The sequence below is a fragment of the Lampris incognitus genome, unplaced genomic scaffold (genome assembly GCF_029633865.1).
Source record: "Lampris incognitus isolate fLamInc1 unplaced genomic scaffold, fLamInc1.hap2 scaffold_155, whole genome shotgun sequence".
NCBI classification, from domain to species: Eukaryota; Metazoa; Chordata; class Actinopteri; order Lampriformes; family Lampridae; genus Lampris; species Lampris incognitus.
The window spans coordinates 67,439-91,289 of NW_026611120.1; the positions used below are offsets into that span (position 1 = coordinate 67,439).

The following is a 23,851-nucleotide window of genomic DNA, read 5'->3' on the forward strand; positions in this document are numbered from 1 at the left end:
CATTCGACACAGTGAACCACCAGATCCTCCTCTCTACCCTCGACGGGCTGGGTGTTACAGGCTCTGCACTCTCAATGTTTGCATTCTACCTGACGGGTCACTCCTACCAGGTGAAATGGAGGGGCTCTGTGTCGGAGCCTCGCAGACTGTCGACAGGCGTTCCACAAGGTTCGGTTCTGGGTCCTCTCCTTTTCTCCCTGTACACGACATCCCTGGGTTCTGTTATTCGCTCGCATGACTTTTCTTACCATTGTTATGCTGATGACACCCAGCTGATCTTGTCCTTTCCTCCCTCTGACACACAAGTAAAGACACACATTGCTGTGTGCTTGACTGACATCTCGGAGTGGATGGCGACACACCACCCGAAGCTCAGTCTGGACAAGACAGAGCTGATGTTCCTCCCAGGGAAAGGTTGCCAGCCCCGAGACCTGGCCATCACCATTGACAACACTGTGGTCAGTGGTGCCGGCAGCTGTAATCCTATACGCACCATGCGTACGTTGTTTTTTTTTAATGATTTTGTTCGTTTTTGGGGTTTTTTGCTACTCACGCCATTTGACGCAAATTACATTTGAAGGCCAATGACTGTGTTAACGACACTGGCTAATAGCGCACGGTGCATACATGGGTCTGTACGCACCGTGCGTACAGGATTACAGCTGCCGGCGCCACTGACCATGGTGACGCCAACTCGGACTGCGAGGAATCTGGGTGTGATCTTGGACGACCAACCGTCGTTTGTTGCAAACGTTGCATCGGTTGCTCGCTCCCGCAGATTTCTCCTCTATAACATCAGGAGGATTCGCCCATTCCTCACTAACGAGATGGCACAGGTGCTCATCCAGGCTCTGGTCATCTCCCGGCTGGACTACGGCAACTTCCTCCTTGCTGGCGCCCCGGCGTCGGCCATCAGACCTCTGGAGGTTGTTCAGAAAGCTGCAGCTTGTCTGGTGTTCAACCGCCCCAAATTCTTCCACACAACTTCCCTTCTCATGTCCCTTCACTGGCTCCCAGTAGCTGCTTGCATCCAGTTTAAGACTCTCGTGCTAGCCTACAGGGCAGTGAAATGAACAACTCCTTCCCATCTCCAGGCCATGGCCAAGCCCTACACCCCCACCCGCCCACTTCGCTCTGCTGCCTCGGGACGCCTGGTTGCCCCGTCCGTCGCTCAGAGGCCCCTGCTGTCGATCGACCCGGTCACGGCTCTTTTTTGTCCTGGCCCCACAGTGGTGGAATGAACTCCCCACTGATGTCAGTGTTGACCCTCAGGGTGCCAGTGGAAACTATGCTACTGTTGGGTGAAGGAGAAGGAGAGAGAGAAGGCAGCGGGAGAGGAGGAAGGGTAGGAGTGTGGATGTGAGAGTCGGAACTTTGAATGTTGGCACTATGACTGGTAGAGGGAGGGAGCTGGCTGATATGATGGAGAGAAGAAAGGTAGATATACTGTGTGTGCAAGAGACCAGGTGGAAGGGGAGTAAGGCCAGGAGTATCGGAGGTGGGTTCAAACTCTTCTACCATGGTGTGGATAGGAGGAGAATTGGGGTAGGGGTCATTCTGAAGGAAGAGTATGTCAAGAGCGTGCTGGAGGTAAAGAGAGTGTCAGACAGAGTGATGGGTATGAAGCTGTAAATGGAAGGTGTATTGCTGAATGTTATCAGCGCATATGCCCCGCAAGTTGGGTGTGAGATGGGAGAGAAAGAAGAATTCTGGAGTGAGTTGGATGACGTGGTGGAGAGGGTACCCAAGGAGGAGAGAGTGGTGACTGGAGCAGACTTCAATGGACATGTTGGTGAAGGGAACAGAGGTGATGAGGAGGTGATGGGTAGGTATGGTGTCAAGGAGAGAAATGTGGAAGGACAGATGGTGGTGGATTTTGTGAAAAGGATGGAAATGGCTGTGGTGAATACATATTTCAAGAAGAGGGAGGAACACAGGGTGACGTACAAGAGTGGAGGAAAGTGCACACAGGTGGACTATATCTTATGTAGAAGGCACGATCTAAAAGGGATTGGAGACTGCAAGGTGGTGACAAGGGAGAACATAGCCAGGCAGCATCGGATGGTGGTCTGTAGGATAACTTTGGAGACCAAGAAGAAGAGGAAGAGAATGAAGGCAGAACCAAAGATCAAATGGTGGAAGTTGAAGAAGGAAGTCTGTTGCGTGGAGTTCAGGCAGGAGTTAAGACAGGCACTGAGTGGTAGTGAAGAGTTGCCGGATTGCTGGGCAACCACTGCAGAAATAGTGAGGGAGACAGCTAGGAAGGTACTTGGTGTGTCATCAGGACAGAGGAAGGAAGACAAGGAGACTTGGTGGTGGACTGAGGAAGTACAGCAAATTATACAGAGGAAGAAGTTGGCAAAGAAGAAGTGGGATAGTCAGAGAGATAAAGAAAGTAGGCAGGAGTACAAGGAGATGCAGCATAAAGTGAAGAGAGAGGTAGTGAAGGCAAAGGAAAGGGCATATGATGAGTTGTATGACAGCTTGGACACTAAGGAAGGAGAAAAGGACTTGTACCGATTGGCTAGACAGAGGGACCGAGCTGGGAAGGATGTGCAGCAAGTTAGGGCAATCAAGGATAGAGATGGAAATGTGCTGACAAGTTAGGAGAGTGTGTTGAGAAGGTGGAAGGAGTACTTTTAGGGGCTGATGAATGAAGAAAATGAGAGAGAGAGAGAGAGAGAGAGAGAGAGAGAGAGAGAGAGAGAGAGAGAGAGAGAGAGAGAGAGAGAGAGAGAGAAGGTTGGATGATGTAGGGATAGTGAATCAGGAAGTGCAGTGGATTGGATTAGCAAGGAGGAAGTGAGGGCAGCTATGAAGAGAATGAAGAGTGGACAGGCAGTTGGTCCTGATGACATACCTGTGGAGGCATGGAGGTGTTTAGGAGAGATGGCAGTGGAGTTTTTAACTAGATTGTTTAACACAATCTTGGAAAGTGAGAGGATGCCTGAGGAGTGGAGAAGAAGCATACTGGTACCGATTTTCAAGAACAAGGGCGATGTGCAGAACTGTAGCAGCTACAGAGGTATAAAGTTGATCAGCCACAGCATGAAGATATGGGAAAGAGTAATAGAAGCTAGGTTAAGAGGAGAGGTGATGATTAGCGAGCAACAGTGGTTTCATGCCAGGACAGAGCACTAGAGATGGAATATGCAGTATTAATATATGTCTGTGAATGTTCTCACTCATCCAGGTCATGGTTATCCAAAAGAACTGAATCAAGTGCAACTGGACTTGGTATATATCCGTGAAGACGTTTCACCTCTCATCCAAGAGGCTTCATCAGTTCGTGCCTTTCTGGTCTTCCCCTTAAGCGTCTTCATAAACTTCAATTGGTCCAGAATTCAGCTGCCTGTATCAGTACCAGAACTCTCCACAGATCATATCACTCCTGTTCTTCAGCAACTCCATTGGCTCCCTGTTTTGAATACCGTATTGACCTCAAGATCCTGCTCCTCACCTTTAAGGCCCTTAATAACTTAGCTCCTTCATATCTTTCTGAACTCCTTCATACCCACACTTAGTCCTTCCAAATGGAATGAAGCGAACGTTACAGAAATAAAGACATTTCCCAAAAGATATAATGTTCTTGTGGAAGAAGTTGGCCGTGAGTACTCCATGTTCCGAGACTCAAGATTTTTCGAAATTTTGCTGCAGGAGATTGAGGAGAGAAAAGCCAAGAAATTGAAAAATCCATATCTGCTGCTAATCCTTAAAACATTTTCAGGTGGTGATCTTGTTGCCCTCTATCCAAACCTCTTTCGCGTCATCCACATTGCTGCAACCATACCCGTGACAATTGCCAGCTGTGAACGATGCCACAGCAAGGTGGAAAAAAGATGGAAGAAGACTGTCTTGAGAGTTTGCTAATCATCAGCAGCGAAAGAGATCTTTCCCAAGACATTGACCTGACTGAACTCGTAAACCAGTTTGCCATAAAACCTAGGAAACTTCGCTTGTAACATTGTTGTCAGTTGCTAATCAGTGGAATGATACATAAAATTCTTGCAATTTTAAGGCAACTTCAGACGTTAGCTTACTGTGTTAATGTTTGATTTTTTTGCTGAAAGTCAAAAAATGGTTTTGATACCACGTTAATGCATTTATTTTACTTTCAAAATACTACCAACCTTTCAAAACAGCCAACCTACTATAACATTTGGAATACAGCATTGTAAGCCTTTTCAGGCTCATTCAGATTATATACGATCATAAATTATGCCAATATGTATTTGGTTTAGGTTTGCTCTATGAAACCAAAAAAAGACTAAATGCCATAGTTATCAAGAGATACGCGACATGGCGTTGTAAATCTGCTTCTCTTTAAAAGCGTATCTCATAATTGTCTACGTTGGCAGAGAAATAAACAATGGTAGATAATCATATCAGCTGATTTATAGAATAACTGTTACAAAATTGTCAAATTTTCCATTTTAGCACTGACAAACAGGATTAGGAGAGGCCTTCAAAGCCAAAGTAAAGCATGTTCTTCAGAAGTTTGCCTTTGGGTGCTGGTTTATAGAACAACTGTTAAGAAATTGTCAAAGTTTCCATGTCAGCAATGGCAAACATGATATCGGGGGAAGCATTCTAAGTCAAAGTAAAGGGCGTGTCCCCAAAAAGGGCATGTCCCCAGACCCCCTCATTTTTATACCCCCCCACTTCTTTTACGGAACTGCCTATGGAACTCTCTCCCACAAGACATTCGCAACATTGACTCTCTTTCAACCTTCACTCCCATCTCAAAATGTGCCTTTTCAAACTGGCATATTCAGTCTGATCCACACTTCACTGAGTTTTGTCCAGGTGATAATTTTATACTTATCTGTTGTGTTAACTTTTTATTGTCTATTCTGCTTTGTTTTGATTTTATTCTGTCTGATACAGTGCTGCTTGTTTTTTTTTTACTGTGTTCTGTAAGGTGTCCTTGAGTGCTCTGAAAGGCACCCACAAATAAAATGTATTATCATTATTATTATTATCCACTGTAGCGACCCCTAACGGGAGCAGCCAAAAGAATAAGAAAATCCCTATACGGTGCAAACCTATTTATGTGCTATTATTTGATGATGCACTTTGATCGGTGCTCCAAGCGGACATAGTGAAGATACAGAGTAAATCTATGAACATGTTGCAACAAATAACTCCATCGGGCTAGAGTTCTGTCCAACACATGCTTATACATTAAAACCTTATACCAATTAACTTGATGGAGAAAGGTCAAAATTCAGGAGGAAGGAGTGGACAGTTTTTTACATGTGTGTGTGTGTGTGTGTGTGTGTGTGTGTGTGTGTGTGTGTGTGTGTGTGTATGTGTGTATGTGTGTGTGTAAAACAGGCATTTGTACATTTTAAATTGCTCATATATTCATATATATTCATGCATGAAGTGAAATGACGAAGTGTTCCTGATTCTTGATATTTTTATCCATGAGTGCTTTGTCAACATAATATCCTTGTTATGCTAATTAAGCCAGTCCATTTCTGAATGTGGGGGGGGGGGCGGGCGAGTGAAAGAGGGGAGTCATGGAGAAACCATATATGGGCACACCATCGACTCTGCATTGCCATTGGCTGCCAGCCTTATGCAGCTGCTTGTCAACAAGATGGCCTTGCTCCCTCTGCCGTTTGACAGTGATTATTTTGGTAGTCCTGAGAGCATACCTTAAGAGCCTCTGTCAGTTGCAAATCGTAACGACTTAGGAACGTGTTGGGGGTCCGTGAAAGGTTAAATGTCAGTTGAGTTGTGTTCAAAGAAAAAACCAGTCAGGCCTTGATAGCAAAACTACAAGACAAGGTTGTTAAGAAAGGACCTTGTGGCTAACCATGTTAGCCAGCGATGTGGACTAGCTTAGCTACGTGGACGGACGCGGATTGGCGTTAACTCGTGTCACCTGCACCCACTGGCTAGTGTCTAGCTAAACTGCGTAGGTTAGAAAGAAATCAAACCTCTTGGTCGGTTGTCATCGACAACCTGCACACCCAGGAGCTCGTCTCCGAAGACTGTCTGCAGTAAGGTAAGGGAGCTCGCCAAAGCTACAATCACGAAGCAAACAAACCAACCATTGCCCCAGCTAGCATAGTCGCTCATATCATTACCACCCAGGTAGGCTTTAAACCACCCAGCAAGCAAGCTAGCTAGCTAGCTAGCTTGTGCTAGCTTTAGCCAGTCGGTGTTCGCTAACAAGGTAACGTCGGACAACAGTATGGAGTCCACCAGGATTTTAGGTCGCCCAGGCCCAGTTGGAAAAAACCCAAGAACGATTCGAACGCAAGTCCCAGCTCTTTCAAGTTAGAAGAGGAGGAGGAGCAGGGGTATGTGGACAAGTAGGTTACTGGAAGTGTGCTGGCGTTACATTTAAATGGAAGGGGGTTGTTGTTGGCTCAACTGTGCGGTAGGTTGGATATTAATGCGAAGCGCCATGGTACTAGCGGCACTTCGCTATGCTATTCGACTGGTTATGTCAACAGAGCTAGCTAGTTTTGTTGAGTTAATCTAAACGTCAAAGGACTTGAGGTCAAAGTAGCTCGCCGGCCCATTTATCAGGTAGCAGATAAAGCACAACTGCGTTACATCACTTTTGCCAAACAAGCAACGGTAGCCACAGCTGCTGTGGGCTAAGTTAAACGCAAGCAAGCACCTTGATTAGTTCATTTGAGGCCCTGTTGTGCTCTCCAAGTGTCAACGACCTGCTTTGATTTGGCTCAGGGCAAATGTAACGTTCGCTTCGTATGGCTCAGCATAGCCCCAACTGTTCAAATGATATGTTGGCCGTCCAATGGATCGAAAGTTAATTCGTAACTACAAAAAATTTTCTTTTTGCAGTTTTCCATAAAAGCTTGTATTGATCACTTGTCTTTCAAGTACCCCTGCACTTGAATTCACCAGCCGAGGTGGGACTATCTCTGGTGCCTTTAAATAATTACTGATCACTTAAGATGTTTGATTTGGTGGCCTCTTAAGAGGTCAGCTGTGTTGACACAGTTGCCAGTGTGGTGGTGGTTTATATTGTGTCGACAGTCCATCAGCACAGACATGTACAGAGACTTGTAGGGTTTGCCAGACTGAGAAAAGGGCTACTTAAGGTTGTTATGATCCTAGGCCGTCTGCTGGAGTGATGCAGTCAGGCCTACTGTTTTGTTGACAGTTTGTAATGGAGCTGGCCTGCTGGCCATACTCCTTGTTTTGTCTCTATAGATTCAGGGGTGAGGGTGACTAGACCAGGTTTGAGTTTAGGCTTTCTGGCAGGCATCAATAATAGCCCCATATCACTTGCCTGCTTGAGTTTATTTGGCTGAAAAGCTGTGAAATTTAGGGGGAAGTGTTGGGTAGAGTCTGCTGCAAGGACCTGGCATAATGGTATTTTGTTAAAAAGTCTAGTTTACCATGGTGAGTTTTATTTGAAAGGGTAGGCTGAAACCCATGCCATACATCCTTAAAGGAAAAAATACCAGGGGCATCTTACTCATGATATTTGAGAACATTGCACTACCTAAAATGTACTAAGACTTGATTCAGATAAAATGGGAATGTGATATGTGACACACCTACCAGCAATGAACTTCCAAGGCTTAGGGAGTGGGACAACCCATCTATCATTTGTATAGGGAAATTACTAGTTAAGATGACTGGAGGTTTTGATGCCACATGATGGTATGTCAGACCTGTCAGGCTTACTTAGTGAACACTGGTGCTGCGTGAACAGCAGGATAATTTTTCTCACAGTTTGATGCAGCAAATTTTGAGTGGGCCAGTACCTTTTCTTTTTAAGCTAGAGTGAGAATTGTAATTTGTGTGTCTAGTCATATTTCACAATGTTGGCTAACCCAGACGGTAGTGGAATGATGGTCAGTGTTATTGACATTATGTGGGTAAAAGAGACTGGTAGCTGAGCTGTCGTGAACTAGGCTGTCTGGGCTCTAGGTTTAGAACACATTTTTCTCCTGTTACCCTTCATTCTGTTTTCGGTCAATTAAACCTGTGATATGATCTAGCGTGGGTAATATTTTCTTGCCACAACAGCACACTTGAGCTGTGTATGCTTATATAGTGCTCTCCTCCAATTTTTTTGCCATTCATTTTTTTACACCTGTTGCCCAAAGGACAAACTTTTTTTTATAAATACACTTGAATAGTGAAATTGTGTTTTCTTGACAATTTCTTTGTTAAAAGTAGTCAGTGTATTTATTGTATACAAATTTGGGACCGATGATGTAGGCCTCTTTTCTACTCTAATAGGAGTACACTGTGGTATAGTGCTGGTGTAGTTGGTTGCTTCTGTACTTGGACAGGATTTGGAGGATTAGGCCTATGCAAAAAGCTTAAAACCTCACCCGACCCTTTCATTTGCAGGAATTGTTTTTCACATGAAAAGGGATGGAAAAAAGAACTGGCTGACTTGTTAATTTTATCCTATATCAGCTGTGGTTAAAAACGTCGAGTATTGAAATCCAAATAGAAAATGAAACTGTCGATGTTCATAACTGTGGTTAGTAATCTATGGTGAGGCAATTTCAGAATGAATTCCTCTGCCCTTAGAATTTCAGCCTGTCAAAAGTTCTGCATTTAGATAATGTAGTAGTCTCACTTGGTTTTTAGTGTAAGCCTATTGTATAGTCTTAATTTTGTATATTGTATTTCTTGATATTGTATAGTCTTGTTGAAGACATGCCCCCAAAAGCAGGTTTATTATCCATTTATAATGGTTAAGATGTTCATTTCAACATCAGCCTAGGGCATCTATGGGGGTCTTGCCAGCTTATTTTGGGGGTGTAACGTAATAGCAACAACTGTAGACCAATAACAGAGACTTAAATATTAATGAGGTTTGTGTGCATCTACCTTTTCTTTTAGTTTTACTACTACTACTACTTTTGGCTGCTCCCGTTAGGGGTCACCACAGCGGATCATCCATTTCCATTTCTTCCTGTCTTCTGCATCTTCCTGTGTCACACCAGCCACCTGCATGTCTTCCCTCACCACATCCATAAGCCATCTACCTTTTCTTTTAGTGTTAGCCTTTAAAAAAAAAAATTCCTACAGCACAAAGAATAAAATAACAGAAGGCTGTGTGCTGATGGAAAGTTTTCTCCAATCCAAGTTGCCCCTTTTCCACCAACATCACATCCAAATTTTTTACTTGGATCACATTTGGTGTGAAAGGGTCTGTGGCTCACTGCCCTTAGAAGTTGATCGAAGGGATGGCATAGCAGTCTTCCTAGGCATTTGGCACAGCATTTCCTGGTATAGTTTCAGTGTGAAAGGGTTCCACAGAATCTAGCTTTCACACATTCAATGTGAAGGTTGATCAATAGCGTTACAAAACGGCTGATATTGTTGTCGTTCTTTGTGTGCGCGTGCATGACTTTGCACTGTAATGCTGCATTGGATAGACTCCCTATGTGGCACCACTTATGATGCCATCCGGTCTATTTTAGAGGTGGGGAGAGTGACGGAGAGGGATGAAGAGGAACAAAGGGGGTCAGGAGGAAAGCTATGACAAGTGTTTGTTAGATTTTCCATGCACAACAGCATAATCCGCCAAGTTCACCACACTTGGCGGCGTTTGCTTTTTACACCTGTCTTAACAATTCCAGTAGTCAAAAAGTACAAAGCACCACCCATTTAGTATCACAGACAGTCAAATCAAAAAGACCAACTAGGCAAGCTATAACCTAGTTTTTGAACATAGTTTCATCCATGTAAATAAGGCAGCGACCCAAGATGGGCAAGCCTAAAAAAATGGTTTTCATTGACCAAAATGGCAAACTGCCTATTTAAGTGGCTGTCAGACACAGTAATTGGCAGCTGTTTGTATTGAACTTGAATATCTATACAGGGCCAACAGCAAGTCTAGTCCCATAAGAGTAAATAAAACTGAAGACCACTGTACCATCAAACATGTAACTCCTCTGTTTTTTGAATGCATTTTGTAATGGCTGTAAAATAGAGAGATATACTTTATTAATCCCCGTGGGGAAATTCATCCTCTGCATTTAACCCATCCTAGCCATGTAGCTAGGAACCGTGAACAGCCGCTGTGCAGCGCCCGGGGACCAAGTCCAGTGGTCCCTGGGCCACTGAAAATAAAGCAAAATTTCACTGAAGGGCTCTATCTGTTATGCTCTGGTATGAAGTCCATTTTCTGGAATGAACTCTGAAGTTGTCCCTCAAAGGGGTGGGCATATTCAAATTGCTACTTGCATAACAATTCTTAGTGCTCACCTTTACCCCACAATGATGCATCCCTTCTAAATGGGAGCGGGTTTGATGATGGAAGTGTTTACTTTAGCATGCATTTTTGATATCAAGCTCTTGCATAAGAGGATCGTGTGGAAACGTGTTTGCAATGAGAGCTTTGCCAATGAAGCCCCATAAAGAAAAATAGCACATTCAAATTATAGCTTTGTCATCATTATCAACTGACACCTCCCTTTGAAGTTTTCCTCAGATTCAACAGTACGAGTGACTTTATAGCTTGATGCTGGCGTCACACTACACAAAACTCAGCCCGATTTATAGCTGGGATTCACAGTCGGGCTGAGTCTGTATTGGTCTGGGCTAGTCTGCAGATTTTGGAGCTGTTGGAGTTGACGGTTTTCTTTGTCTAGCTTTTGTTTTCAAAAAGCTATGTATTGACGTTGTCATTTTGACATCATCATGAAAGAAAGTTCGTCAATGAATACTTGTCAAAACCTTGACAGAATTAACGCTGCCTCTTGTTGACAGCAAAATCCATCCCAAGACTAGACAAATCTTGTTTTGTTTTTTATTATACCATCCTCATTTGTGTCTTTCCTTTTTTAATTGGGGATAAGTTGATGCAAGTCTTTCACTTGTTCACTGTTAGAAAGTTGACTATGAAAGCTAACATGGCCTGCCATGATAGTAATTGATTACAATGCCAGTGCATGGCTTGTCGTTTACTGTCTGCTGCTACATACAGCTACCAGTTAGTTGTTAACTTTCAGTTGGGCAATAGGAACACTCATTTTATGGTGCAAAGCAATGACCTATAAAAAAAAATGATGAAAGGATATAGAGACAGGCGGGTGTACAAAATCATCTAATGTACTTGGTTGAGGGCTCTTTGCCATGATCCAGTTGTAAAAACAAAAAACAAAACAGGATGTATTGGGAAAACTAACATATAGTCCACTTGTTCAAAGCAACCATAGACCCAAGTTTTAGAGAAATTGGGAAATTCCAAACCATTTTTTCATCAAAATATTGCCTTTATCCGCTTACTCGGGTAATAAATATGATTCTATGTAAACACACTCAATGTGAGAAAGAAAAACGGCTCTGCTGTCAACATGTAGGTGATACAAACTAGTTCTGATGAAGCAATTTTCCATATTGTTACAGTTTTTCACTGTTTGTAGCATCCTGCCTTTTGTCTATGAATCGGTTACTCCTTAAGTCACCCATGGGCACAATGCAAGCATTGGGTGGTACAGTGGCGCAGTGGTTAGAACTGTTGCCTGACAGCAAGAAGGTCCTGGGTTCAAACCCTGGGGTTGTCCAACCTTGGGAGTCGTCCCAGGTCGTCCTCTGTGTGGAGTTTGCATGTTCTCCCCATGTCTGCAGTGGGTTTTCTCTGGGTGCTCCGTTTTCCCCCACCGTCAAAAAGACATGCATGTTAGGCTTAGTACTCCTGTCTTGTGTCCCTGACCAAGGCAATAGCAAGACGAACTGGAGTTGGTCCCCGGGTGCTGCAGCTGACCCCTGCTCCTAGCTACACAGCTAGGATGGGTTAAATGCAGAGCATAATTTAGCAAGGAGGAAGTGAGGGCAGCTATGAAGAGGATGAAGAGTGGAAAGGCAGTTGGTCCTGATGACATACCTGTGGAGGCATGGAGATGTTTAGGAGAGATGGCAGTGGGGTTTTTAAACTAGATTGTTTAACACAATCTCGGAAAGTGAGAGGATGCCTGAGGAGTGGAGAAGAAGCATACTGGTACCGATTTTCAAGAACAAGGGCAATGTGCAGAACTGTAGCAACTACAGACGTATAAAGTTGATCAACCACAGCATGAAGATTTGGGAAAAAGTAATAGAAGCTAGGTTAAGAGGAGAGGTGATGATCAGCAGTAGCAGTATGGTTTCATGCCACGAAAGAGCACCACAGATGTGATGTTTGCTTTGAGAATGTTGATTGGGAAGTATAGAGAAGGCCAGAAAGAGTTGCAATGTGTCTTTGTAGATTTAGAGAGCGCATACGACAGGGTGCCGAGAGAGGATGTGTGGTATTGTATGAGGAAGTCGGGAGTTGCAGAGAAGTATGTAGGAATGGTGCAGGATATGTATGAGGGAAGTGTGACAATGGTGAGGTGTGCGGTTGGAATGACAGATGGGTTCAAGGTGGAGGTGGGATTACATCAAGGATCGGCTCTGAGCGCTTTCTTGTTTGCAATGGTGATGGACAGGTTGACGGACAAGATCAGGCAGGAGTCTCCATGGACGATGATGTTCAGGGATGACATTGTGATCTGTAGTGAGAGTAGGGTGCAGGTTGAGGAGAGCCTGGAGAGGTGGAGGTATGCACTGGAGAGAAGAGGAATTAAAGTCAGTAGGAGCAAGACGGAATACCTATGCATGAATGAGAGGGAGAACAGTGGAATGGTCAAGATGCAAGGAGTGGAGGTGACGAAGGCATATGAGTTTAAATACTTGGGGTCAACTGTCCAAAGTAACGGGGAGTGCAGTAGAGAGGTGAAGAATAGAGTGCCGGCAGGGTGGAGTGGGTGGAGAAGAGTGTCGGGAGTGAGTTGCGACAGAAGAGTACCAGCAAGCGTTAAAGGGAACGTTTACAGAATGGTTGTGAGACCAGCTATGTCGTATGGTTTGGAGACAGTGGCACTGACGAAAAGACAGGAGGCGGAGCTGGAGGTGGCAGAGTTGAAGATGCTAAGATTTTCACGGGGGAGTGACGAAGAAGGACAGGATTAGGAATGATTATATTAGAGGGACCTCTCAAGTTGGAAGCTTTGGAGACAAAGCAAGAGACGCAAGATTGAGATGGCTTGGACATGTGTGGAGGAGAGATGCTGGGTATATTGGGAGAAGGACGCTTAATATGGAGCTGCCAGGAAAGGAAAAGAGGAAGGCCAAAGAGGAGGTTTATGGACGTGATGAGGGATGAAATGCAGGTGGCTGGTGTGACAGAGGAAGACGCAGAAGACAGGAAGAAATGGAAACAGATGATCCGCTGTGGCGCCCCCTAACGGGAGCAGCCAAAAGTAGTAGTAGGATAAGGGCTCTGTAGCTAAAGCAAATAATAATGGACTGAGTGGGCAACCCTGACGGGTTGCTCTTGACAGCTGGAAGTATTGTGATTGTTTACCATTTGTAACAACTGAGGCTTTTGGTGAAGTATACAAAAGCTTAATCCATGAAATCAAATTAGGACCATACCCAAATTTTTTTAAACAAGTGAAAAAAAATTCCCATTCGACCCTGTCAAAAGCTTTCTCTGCATCCAGCGAGATGACCACCTCTGGTACCTCACTGGACGCAGGAGAGTGAATAATATTCAAAAGCTGACGGATATTTGTAAATAAATGTCGTCCTGAAATGAAGCCGGTTTGGTCAACAGATATCACTTCATGGATTGTGGTTTCTAGGCGTAGGGCAAGAGCTTTGGCTAGGATCTTCACATCACAGTTTAGGAGAGAGATGGGTCTATATGAACCACATTCTGTGTTATCTTTACCTGGCTTAAGCGGGAGAGTAATTGATGCTTCGGTCAGTGTTTGTGGCAGCGACCCACGAGGCAGAGAATCATTAAACATATCGAGTAAAATTATCGACAGCTTGTTAGAAAATATTTTAAAGAACTCTATTGGGTACCCATCCGGGCCAGGCGTTTTACCACTTTGCATCGCCATCATTGCGTTAATGATTTCTGTCTGTTGTAGTGGGAGTTACATTACATTACATTAGTCGTTTAGTCGACGCTTTTATCCAAAGCGACTTACAATGAGTGCATCATTTAACAGGAAATAAGGAGAACTACTAGTCATCAGAGGTCATAAGTGCATCTAAACAAGCATCTAAGAGCAAAACCAGTGCTAAAGTGAAAGTGCAAGAAAGCGCTTTTTTTTTTAAATGAGTGAATACAATAAGTGCTAAGAACAAGTAGCAGGGTAGTAGTTCTTAAAGAGGTGAGTTTTCAACCTGCGCCGAAAGATGGGCAGCGACTCCGCTGTCCTGACATCAGTGGGGAGTTCATTCCACCCCTATGGGGCTAGGACAGAAAAGAGCTATGACCGGGTCGATCGGCAACAAGGGCCTTTGAGCGATGGGGCAACCAGGCGTCCCGAGGCAGCAGAGCGAAGTGGTCGGGCGGGGATGTAGGGCTTGACCATGGCCTGGAGATAGGAAGGAGCTGTTCCTTTCACTGCCCTGTAGGCTAGCACCAGAGTCTTAAACTGGATGCGAGCAGCTACTGGGAGCCAGTGTAGGGACATGAGAAGGGAAGTTGTGTGGGAGAACTTAGGGCGGTTGAAAACCAAACGAGCTGCAGCTTTCTGAACAAGCTCCTGAGGTCTGATGGCCGACACCGTGGTGCCAGCAAGGAGGGAGTTGCCGTAGTCCAGCCGGGAGATGACCAGAGCCTGGATGAGCACCTGTGCCATCTCGTCGGTGAGGAATGGGCGAATCCTCCTGATGTTATAGAGGAGAAATCTGCAGGAGCGAGCAACCGATGCAACGTTTTCAGCAAACGACAGTTGGTCGTCCAGGATCACACCCTGATTCCTCACAGTTCAGTCTCAGTCCTATGAATTGTGTTGATAGGGGGAGCCTGGAGATTATCAAAAAAATTTCCATATAAATACTGTCACTTGTGTCTTCTGACATATATAGGTTTGAGTAAAATGAGGTGAATATTTCATTAATTTCTCCTGGGTCAATAGTTAACTCCCCATTTGGTTTCCTAATTTGTGGGATCTGTCGAGCAACCGCTTGGCACTTAAATTGGTGTACTAAGAGACGACCAGCCTTCTCACAATGCTCATAGACATATCCACGTGATTACAGTAAGAGTCGTTCTGTCCTTCTAGTTGATAGGTTGTATTGGGTTTGGAGGTCGAGCTTCGTTTCCAAGAGCTCAGGGGAAGGGGAGGTAGAGTACAGAGCATCCGCTGTATCTATAGGTTTAATGAGCTGGTCCTGTTCAAGTCTTCGCATCTTATTGAATCTAGCTGAATATGACATAATCTTGCCCCTGATTACAGCTTTCAGTGTTTCCCAAAGCAACCATGGGGAAATATTATCTTTTTTATTGAATTCGATAAAGTCATCAGTTTTTTAGATATCAATACACAAAAGGCTTTATCAGCCAATAAAGTTTTGTCTAATTTCCAAGGAGAACGTTCCAAATTGTTAAGAGGAAATGTGATATCTAGTAACACAGGGGCATGATCTGATTCAATTATAGTCAAATGTTCAGTTTTAGTGACATAGGGGAGAAATGTTCTATCAATGAAGAAATAGTCTATTCTACTATGTGACTGGGGAAAAGGAGAAGGACTGATTTTGTGGAAATAAGGAACGCCAAGGGTCGACACCTCCTATCTGATCCATAGAGTGACAGTGATTTGGCCATTTTTGAAGGGGTTGTGGATTTAGGATTAGAACGGTCTAGTACTGGATTGATTACATAGTTCAGGTCGCCACCAAAAATCAATTGTTGTGAGTTCAAATCTGGTATTAATGAACTGACTCTTTCTATAAATTTATCATCATCCCAATTTGGGGCGTAAACATTAACCAAAACAACAGGTTTGTGGGAAAAGTCCAGACACTATGATATAGTGTTCCTCTGAAATAACAGTAGATGCATTAAACTGAATTTTTTAATGTATCAATATAGTTGTTCTACATGTTCTGGAATTTAAATTTGAGTGAAACACATGGCCCACCCAACCTTTTCTTAGTCTGACTTGATCTTTAACCAACACGTGAGTTTCTTGAAGAAATACAATTTCACAATTTAAATATTTAAGGTGGTTGAATATTTTAGCTCTTTTTACAGGCCCATTTAAGCCTTTTACATGCCAGCTGATGAACCGTACACCAGCCTTACTAGTTCTGTTTTCCATATTTAGCCAGGAACGGTAGCGTAACAGTGATGACAGTGACAAGATAAAAAAGTGGTTGTAATAGAATGCACAGCCTCATGAATAACCTCTCTAAGAAAAACAAAAGAGAATACACATTGTAAAAAAACTAGGGGTGTCCCTTCCCATAACCCTGTCTCACATCCCAAACATGAACGAAACTAAGACTGAGCCTATACTTGTTCCTCTCTCTGGGGCAACCTGCAGGCTACATAGCCCTATTCCCAAGACCGTCCGGTAACACAGCCTGACTCTTTCAACGAATAAGGCTCCCAGCAATTAAATATTAAGAGCTTACCATACTCAAGGAACAAATAAAATGAAGCATCTGTAGGCCAGATGAACAATCAATATACATATGAAAGCACAGCCTATGATGGCAAGAAAAAATAAAAGGTAGGCGATGTCTCTATAATGAGTAAGCTGAACACGGATGAGTTAACATAGCCCAGCAATAATACAGCGAGTGACCATACCTTCAGTCCCAGGGCTGTTGAGAGGGTGAGTTCACACAGTAAACATAGCCCTACCCATTTTCAAATCAGTCCAGGTAATCGACAGTCTCCAACCAGTGTAGTTCAAAACAGCCATTTTGCTAGCCTACTTTTTAAGCTATCTTCTGATCGTAAAACTTCTGAGCTTCATTGGGGGAGTCCAATGTGCGAGTCATCTCCGTACATCACGCGCAGCCAGGCCGGGTACAGTAAGTGGAACCGCATGTTCTTTTGGTACAGAGCTTGTTTGATGCTGTTAAATGCGGCTCGCTTTTTAGCGAGTGCTGCGCTGAGGTCTTGAATAGACCCTTATAACTGCTCCTTGGTACTTCAGCTCATGGTTCCTGGCCCAGCACAGTGCAGTTTCCTTCTGCTGGAATCTGGAAAAGCAAACCAGGAACGTGCAGGGGGATGTTCCTCGGCCTGATTTGAAGGTCGGGGTCCGGTGTGCTCTCTCCAGCTCAGGCGGTGCAGAAAAGACATCAGGACCCATCATTTGCATCAGCATCTCTGACATGAGTTTGACCGGATCTTTACCATCTCCTCACTGCCTTCAGGAATGTTCGGTACACGGAGATTGGTCCGCTGTGATCGGTTCTCGAGGTTGTCGGTCTGGTCCTGCAGAGACAGGTTTGGGTTTGGAGCATTTTGATGGTGGACTCGGCTACAGTTAAATGTTCAAAGTTGTCACTGGTAAAAGACTCCACAGAGGTAAGGCGCTTCTGGAAGGAGTTCACTGTCTCCTGCAAGGAGTCCAGTGAGGCTTGTAGGGGTTTAGTGGACTCTTGGATCAGGGAAGAAACGTCATCCCTAAGTGACCTCCTCTGCTTTTCGAATTCTGCAGACAGTTGATCCATGGAAATGAGCATATCAGCTGTGGTAGCTCCGGTTTCTGTTGTTGTCGAAGGGTTGTTAGCAAACACTGCTAGCTTCTCGGCTGCGTTCTTGGAAACGTTAGCATATGCACGGTTAGCACTAGCTGGAGTTTTGTCTCGACGTTACTTGCTGGTTTGGCACGTTTACAGTGGCTCATTTCGCAAGATATCTCTAAAGTAAGTCTTACTAGGCCGTATAAGTCTCAAAGGAAAAGCTAGGTAAAACAAGTTTTGTCAAAAAGTAGACTAGGAGCCCTCGGTCCTGCGTCCTCTACCTACATCACATATACGGAAGTCCCTCGACAGTAAGTTTTCTGCCTCACACTGTACGATCTGTATTTGTTTTTGCGAAAGCAGCTGTTATAGTTGGCTGTGAAGGTCCAGTTGCAACTTGAAATTTACACAGAAAGTGAAACATTTGTAATTCGCTGACCCAATAGGCAGGTGCCCACTGTTATAAGTTGTTAATAGACAAACAATTGGCCTATAATTTATGAGGTAGATGTGGCGTAGAAATTTCATATTGGTGTTAAAATGGATACCATCGCCGTATTTTTTTTTTTAGATGCCATGACTTACCATATTTCCATTAATACCACCAAACCCCAAGCATAACAAACAAATTAATTGTTTTATTTAAAAAATGTGTAGTAATTTTTATCCTGTTATAAGCTACTACTACTACTTTCGGCTGCTCCTGTTAGGGGTCGCCACAGCGGATCATCCGAACTAAATCAATGGATACTATGTAGATTCAATATTAATGAGGAGAATCCTTGACAGTTAATTTCTGAAATGTATCGTGTGTTGAGTCGCGTAACCTTACTCATAAAGATTATCTTATGTCTTAGTGTTTGACTGTAATTCGGTTCAAGCCTTTCCATAACTGTGACCTTTAAATCAGCGGGGTGTTAAGCATGTTGGACCATCGACACTTGTTTCTCTCTCCTTAAGCATGTTGGCACGTTCTTGGCAACCTGTACAGCTGGCACAGTCTGTGACGCAGAGGCAAAGCACTCTGGGTAGACTAGAGGCTTCCCTTCCAACCCCGTAATGTAGGTTTGCTGAAAGGGGTGAGTACAGGGGAGGACAGCGACATTAGTTTCACTACTACCCCACCCCCCTCCTCCTCCTGTTTTCTAAAAATAGGTCTGGCATATGCTTGCTTGCCCCTCCCTGTGTTCTCTCTTATCAGGCAAGTCCTCTTTGTAGCAATGAGAGGAGGAAATGGGAATAAAAGAGGAATACATTTTGATGCTTTTGTATTCCACCTCTTCTGAGGCTGGCTCCAGACGCAGGGCTTGAAATGAAATCCCTTTAATTTGAATTAGAAGGTCTAAGGTGAGAGTTTAGCTCTTAGAATAAGGTAGCAGATGTAATGCTAATGGAGTTTGACCAAAGTAAATGACGTACTAGCTATACTGTTGTATTCTGGTAATTGCTGTTGGTATAGACAGCCAGGTTGCCTTCCTCTTTGTTTTTTCTCAAATTTGTACATTGAGGCAACAATTCAATATAACCTCATCTAATAGTTGACTATTGATTCCTGCAATGATGAGCATTGTTGTTCTAGAGATATGAGCTCAGTTTTGATGACTAGGTTTTTGTTTGACTGTTAATCTTGTTTATCTCCTCTATTTTCCTTCTCTGCCCACCCCTTCTCCCCCTTCTTTCCCATCCCCCTGTCTCTGTATCCAGGTTGTATGCCCAGTGTTGCTTTTGATTTGTGGCAGACGGTGCCTATCAGATTGGCACTAGGACAGGGAGCAGAAAATGAGAGGTCTGGCTATTGGTGTTTGCTGGCCAGCCTAGATGCAGATATGCCCCGGTGGTCCACTCCCTAATGGACCGAGACACCTTCTCCCACATTCGCCTGTGGTGCCCACGCCCCTTTGGCACCTACTCCCAGAACAAGGTTCGCAATGCAGGCTCAGGGGTCAGTGGTGGAGGGACAGGGCCCCCCTCCCTCTGCAAGGTTGAGCCCTCTGCAGGAGGCATAAGGTCGCTGGATGAAAATGAGGGCGGAGGGATGATTTTGGGAGAGCAGGAGGAGAACGGAGATGGGGATGAGGAAGGTGCTGGTTCGGAGAATACACCCCCTGACTCTGAGCTCAGCTCCATCTCCCTGACACAGAGTCAAGCCCCTCCGCCCTCCTCAGCCCCTTCCTCACCACCCTCTTCAGGGGCACAGATGGAGGATGGCCGTGTGCTGTTGGATACCTGGTATGTTATCAAGCCAGGAAACACCAAGGAGAAGATTGCCTTCTTCGTTGCACATCAGTTCAGTGGAGCAGGGCTGCCCAGACCCAGTGCCATGAAGGTAAGGAGCTACAAGATTGGGTTTGGAGTGAAAACCAGTGTACACATGGCCCTCCATGGCACATGACTAGGCATCACTGGTATAAAGTCCTTTGAAATGTTTTAGGATTCTTTATTCCCACTTGACCTTCCTCATTGCTGCTAACTTTAATGATGGAAAAACATTCGTGGTAAAGATGGGACACTATTAGCTGGCATGAATTCGGGTAGAATAAGAGTTGACTGAAATATTTTTTCCATCTTTTTCCCCAGGTGAAAGGTAACTGGGCAACTGACTGCAGTAAGGCAAAACGACGAAGGCGATGCTCCTCTTATGACCCTCCAACCCGTTCCAAAACCAGGTCAGATGCCCACCTTAAACATGACCCCTCTCCGGCTCCTGATTCTTCTCCCAGCCCAGATGAGCCACCACTGGGAGGGGTGAGTGAGACAGACCTGCTGTCTGTGGCAGAGATGGTGGCCTTGGTTGAGCAGAGGACGGCAATGGCCCTCCAGGGGATGGTGGCTGTTCAGGGCAGCCAGCAACAGCACCAGCTTCCTATTTCCCACAGTGATGGGCTCCCTTCCCACCAGCACACCGTCATCCAGGGCACTGTGTCAGACCCAACCCCTTTGGTGTTTCTGTCAGAAAGTTCAGAGCCCCAGCCCTCTGTGGAACCACCAGAATCATCTTCTCCCATCCAGACTGACCAAGAGCTAGAGGACCAGCAACAGGAATCGTGCAGGGTAGCTCAAGCCATTGCACACTTTGAGTCCCAGAACCTGGAAAATAGACTCAGACTAGGCTCTGGCTGTGCAAGTGGAATAGACTCATTTAATAAAGACAGAGAAAGGGAGCGTAAAAGAGGAGGTGAGTTGGGGGCTGGTGTTGCAGCCCCTCCCCCACCACCCACCCATGGTCATGGCGAGGTAAGGATAGCTTTTCGTGTGTCCAGCATGGACCCACGGTCCCAGTCGGAACCTGTTGGCAGACCCCACTGTATGTTTATGAGCTGTGGTGGTGGGAGCAGTCAGACAGGAGCCAGGGCCAAAGAAAAGATCACCTGCGACCTCTACCAGTTAGTCAGCCCCTCCTCAAGAGACCCAAGCAGCCTTTTGCTTGCTGCTGCCTCTGCTGCCCCCAAACCAGATGGAGACCACCCAGACAGGCAGCCATGCAGTAGCCCAGATCCGGCCCAAGAGCTTTCTTCTGCGGAGAAGAAGGCTGTGGGTGTGGGGAGGGAGAGAGTGACTGGTTTCCATGTAGAAGTGGTCGTGACAGGTGCTGTGGACCAGTGTGTGTTTTATGGAAAAGACAGCACAGAGAATGTGCAGGAGGAAACTGTGTGTTTTGGAATGTCTGGTGGAGGAGGGGGAGGCGGGAGTGTAGGCAGCTCCACTGACCCTTCTTCTGATGATCCTCCACCTGGGCAGCTCTTTTTTCTTCAGCCATCCCGGGTCCCAGAGGAGGATGTGAAAGGAACAGGTAACAGCAGCGGATCAGCAGTGTGCTCTTTGGACTGTGCCAACAATAACAGTTCTGGAAAGGGGGTGGTAGCGGGCTCGGGGGAGCGGGTATCACGGCCAGACTCTCCCCTGACTAGCGTAGGGGTAGTGGATGACTGCTCTGACCCTTCCCTGTGCCGTCTCTACCGGCATGTCTCTCACGACTTCCTAGAGATTCGCTTTCAGATCCAGCGTCTACTAGAACCGCGCCAGTACATGTTGCTGCTCCCAGACCACATCATGGTCAACATCTTTAGCTACTTGCCCACACGTTCCCTGGCTGCTCTCAAGTGCACCTGCCATGACTTCAAGGCGCTGATTGAGACCTATGGGGTGCGGGCAGTGGACTCTCGCTGGAACCAAGACCCTCTCTATCGAGATGATCCCTGCAAGCAGTGTAAGCGGCAGTATGAACGTGGGGACGTTTCCCTCTGCCGCTGGCACCCCAAACCTTACCACCATGACCTGCCTTATGGACGCTCCTACTGGATGTGTTGTCGACGTACAGACAAGGATACACCAGGCTGCCGTGTTGGGCTCCATGATAACAATTGGGTTCAGCAGCCAGCTAACGGTTCCCAGCCTATCCGCACCAGGAGGGAGGAGAGAAGGGAGGAGGCCAGGTAGAGAGGCAAGGAGGAGTTGTCCTCCTCCATCAAAGTAACTCATATCTCCTCCAGCATCCCTTGGTCTTCTTTCCTCTACTGTTATTCAGAGAAAAAATTTCAAAAGGACAGAGAGGAATTGGCACTCCCAAGACTTTTTTTTTTCTCCAGTACTCCTTCCTCTTATTTTGCCCTAAGTAGAAGGGAGATTAGAGGAGGGGGAGAGGTGTGTTTCTCTCCCTGCCTTTTCAAGCCCTCCAAAATCTCCCTCTCTCCTTTCTCTGCTCCGACGGTGGCGCTTCTTGAAAGTTTGCATACCAGGGTTGGGGTCACCCCTGCTGCTCCTTCAGTCAGCTCTCTTGTCTCTTATTGTAGTCAAGTTTCTTTCTAACTCTGTACTAGGTTAGTAGGCACCTTTCTAACTCTGTACTAGGTTAGTAGGTACCTCTTAAAGTCTGCAGTGTATTTTACTAACACTCATAAAGTGATGCCTAGAATTGTAATGCCCTAGAGTCTAGGTACTGCTCCTGCTATGGCCAACTCTTAGTTGTTCTGTTCTTTGTGGCGTATTTTACCCATAATCATTCATGTTAGCTGTACAATGCTGCTTTCAAGAAATGAGCTGTACAGGCTCCTAAAGATGTAACCTTTCAGTGGTGGAATGTCCAGCATTAAAGTGGAAATGTGATTGTATCGAGCTAACTTTCTTATGTGCGAGGTTGCCATTCGTGCTGTACCTGACCTATGCCATGTGTTTCTTTTTCTATGAATGTGCTGTAATGTGCTGTAGCTTTTCTGAACAGCCCCAAATAATGCTGCTGAAATGGCTGCCTGTCACTGATGTTAACTCTGTTGTAGCCATACTGTTGGTCGGCGACAGCCCCGTTTCTTCCTTCTAGCCACTCTACTGGCAACTGAGATCTGTTTTTCATCCTCATGCAGCTGACCCCAACCTTGTTTACCAGCTATACGGAAGAGCCACAGACGACTTCCTGTTTTGTTGTTTTTTTTCCCCAGAAAATGGGAGATCATTTATTGAACTTAGACCAGAGGGATTGAATTGGAGGGAAAGAAGACTTGATGTCACTTTGCAAAGGCCTGATGTCACTTTGTATGGTTTGATTGACTTGCTTGTTTGCTATTTTTATTTGGTTGTTTTATTGGGGTGTATGTAAGAGAATGTTTGCTGTTATTCCCATTTTTTCTCTTTTGGACTGTGGTTTCCCTGACTCAGTTTGACCCTGTCCTCACCCCTGCAAATGATTTTTAAGAAACTCCATCTTTGTTTTAACACTGATTCTCTCCACCCCTCTTCCCCTCCTTCCTCCCTGCAATACGACAGAGGGCAATGTTTGACTAAGCCGTTATTATCGCTTTGAGGCGGATGAAACAAACCAGAGACCATAGAAGCTCTATACACCAGCTTCCAGCCTTAAAACCCCCCCTACCTCTTGCCCGCCCCATAGGATAGTGAGGTGTCAGATACCTTACAAAGATACAAACATTATTGGGAGTTGCACAGGAGCCCATACGCAGGTATGTCTCCAGTCACTATAACGCTAAAAGATCCACAACTCTTTTGTGCGAGTGTAGTTGGGTAAACTGAACAGTGCCTGGTGACAGTTCTGCCTCTTGATTCTTTTGAAGAACCTCCTTTCTCTCTCCCCTCCACTGCGCCTAGTTTGTTAACCCCCACCCCCCACCCCCACCTCTGCAAACTGACAGACTGGACCTGACCTACAGAATGATGCTGAAACGCTGCATGGAGGGGGATAGACAGTGGGGGAGGCATGGGAGAACCTGCAAGGTCTAGATATGTACAATGCTGATGGGAAAATATCTGCTTAAATAAAAACAGAAGTGATTAAACTGGAAATCTGGACAACTGCCTTACGTTTGTGTGTGTGCATATGTAAAAACGAAGGCAGGTTTTTGGAAAAATCAATTAC

The 23,851-nt window shown here is 45.2% G+C and overlaps 2 protein-coding genes across 3 annotated transcripts in view; one reads left to right on the forward strand and one right to left on the reverse strand.

Annotated features, from left to right (window-relative positions):
- coq8b (coenzyme Q8B) overlaps positions 1-6,079 on the reverse strand; it is a 49,741-nt gene extending 43,662 nt beyond the window's left edge. The window contains exon 1 of the mRNA XM_056301814.1: positions 5,949-6,079. The gene's annotated coding sequence lies outside the window, so the exon portion shown is untranslated. The remainder of the gene's footprint in view (positions 1-5,948) is intronic.
- On the forward strand, positions 5,647-23,808 carry fbxo46 (F-box protein 46). 2 transcript variants are annotated; one of them, XM_056301810.1, is made up of 3 exons: positions 5,647-6,016; positions 19,192-19,813; positions 20,065-23,808. In XM_056301810.1, exons 2-3 carry the CDS (start codon positions 19,337-19,339, stop codon positions 21,922-21,924), a joined length of 2,337 nt encoding a protein of 778 aa, XP_056157785.1. In that variant the 5' UTR covers positions 5,647-6,016; positions 19,192-19,336; the 3' UTR covers positions 21,925-23,808. The 2 variants fall into 2 exon arrangements, with proteins under 2 accessions (XP_056157785.1, XP_056157786.1); XM_056301811.1 differs by lacking the exon at positions 5,647-6,016 and adding an exon at positions 6,258-6,326.
- Positions 23,809-23,851: the final 43 nt, after the last annotated feature.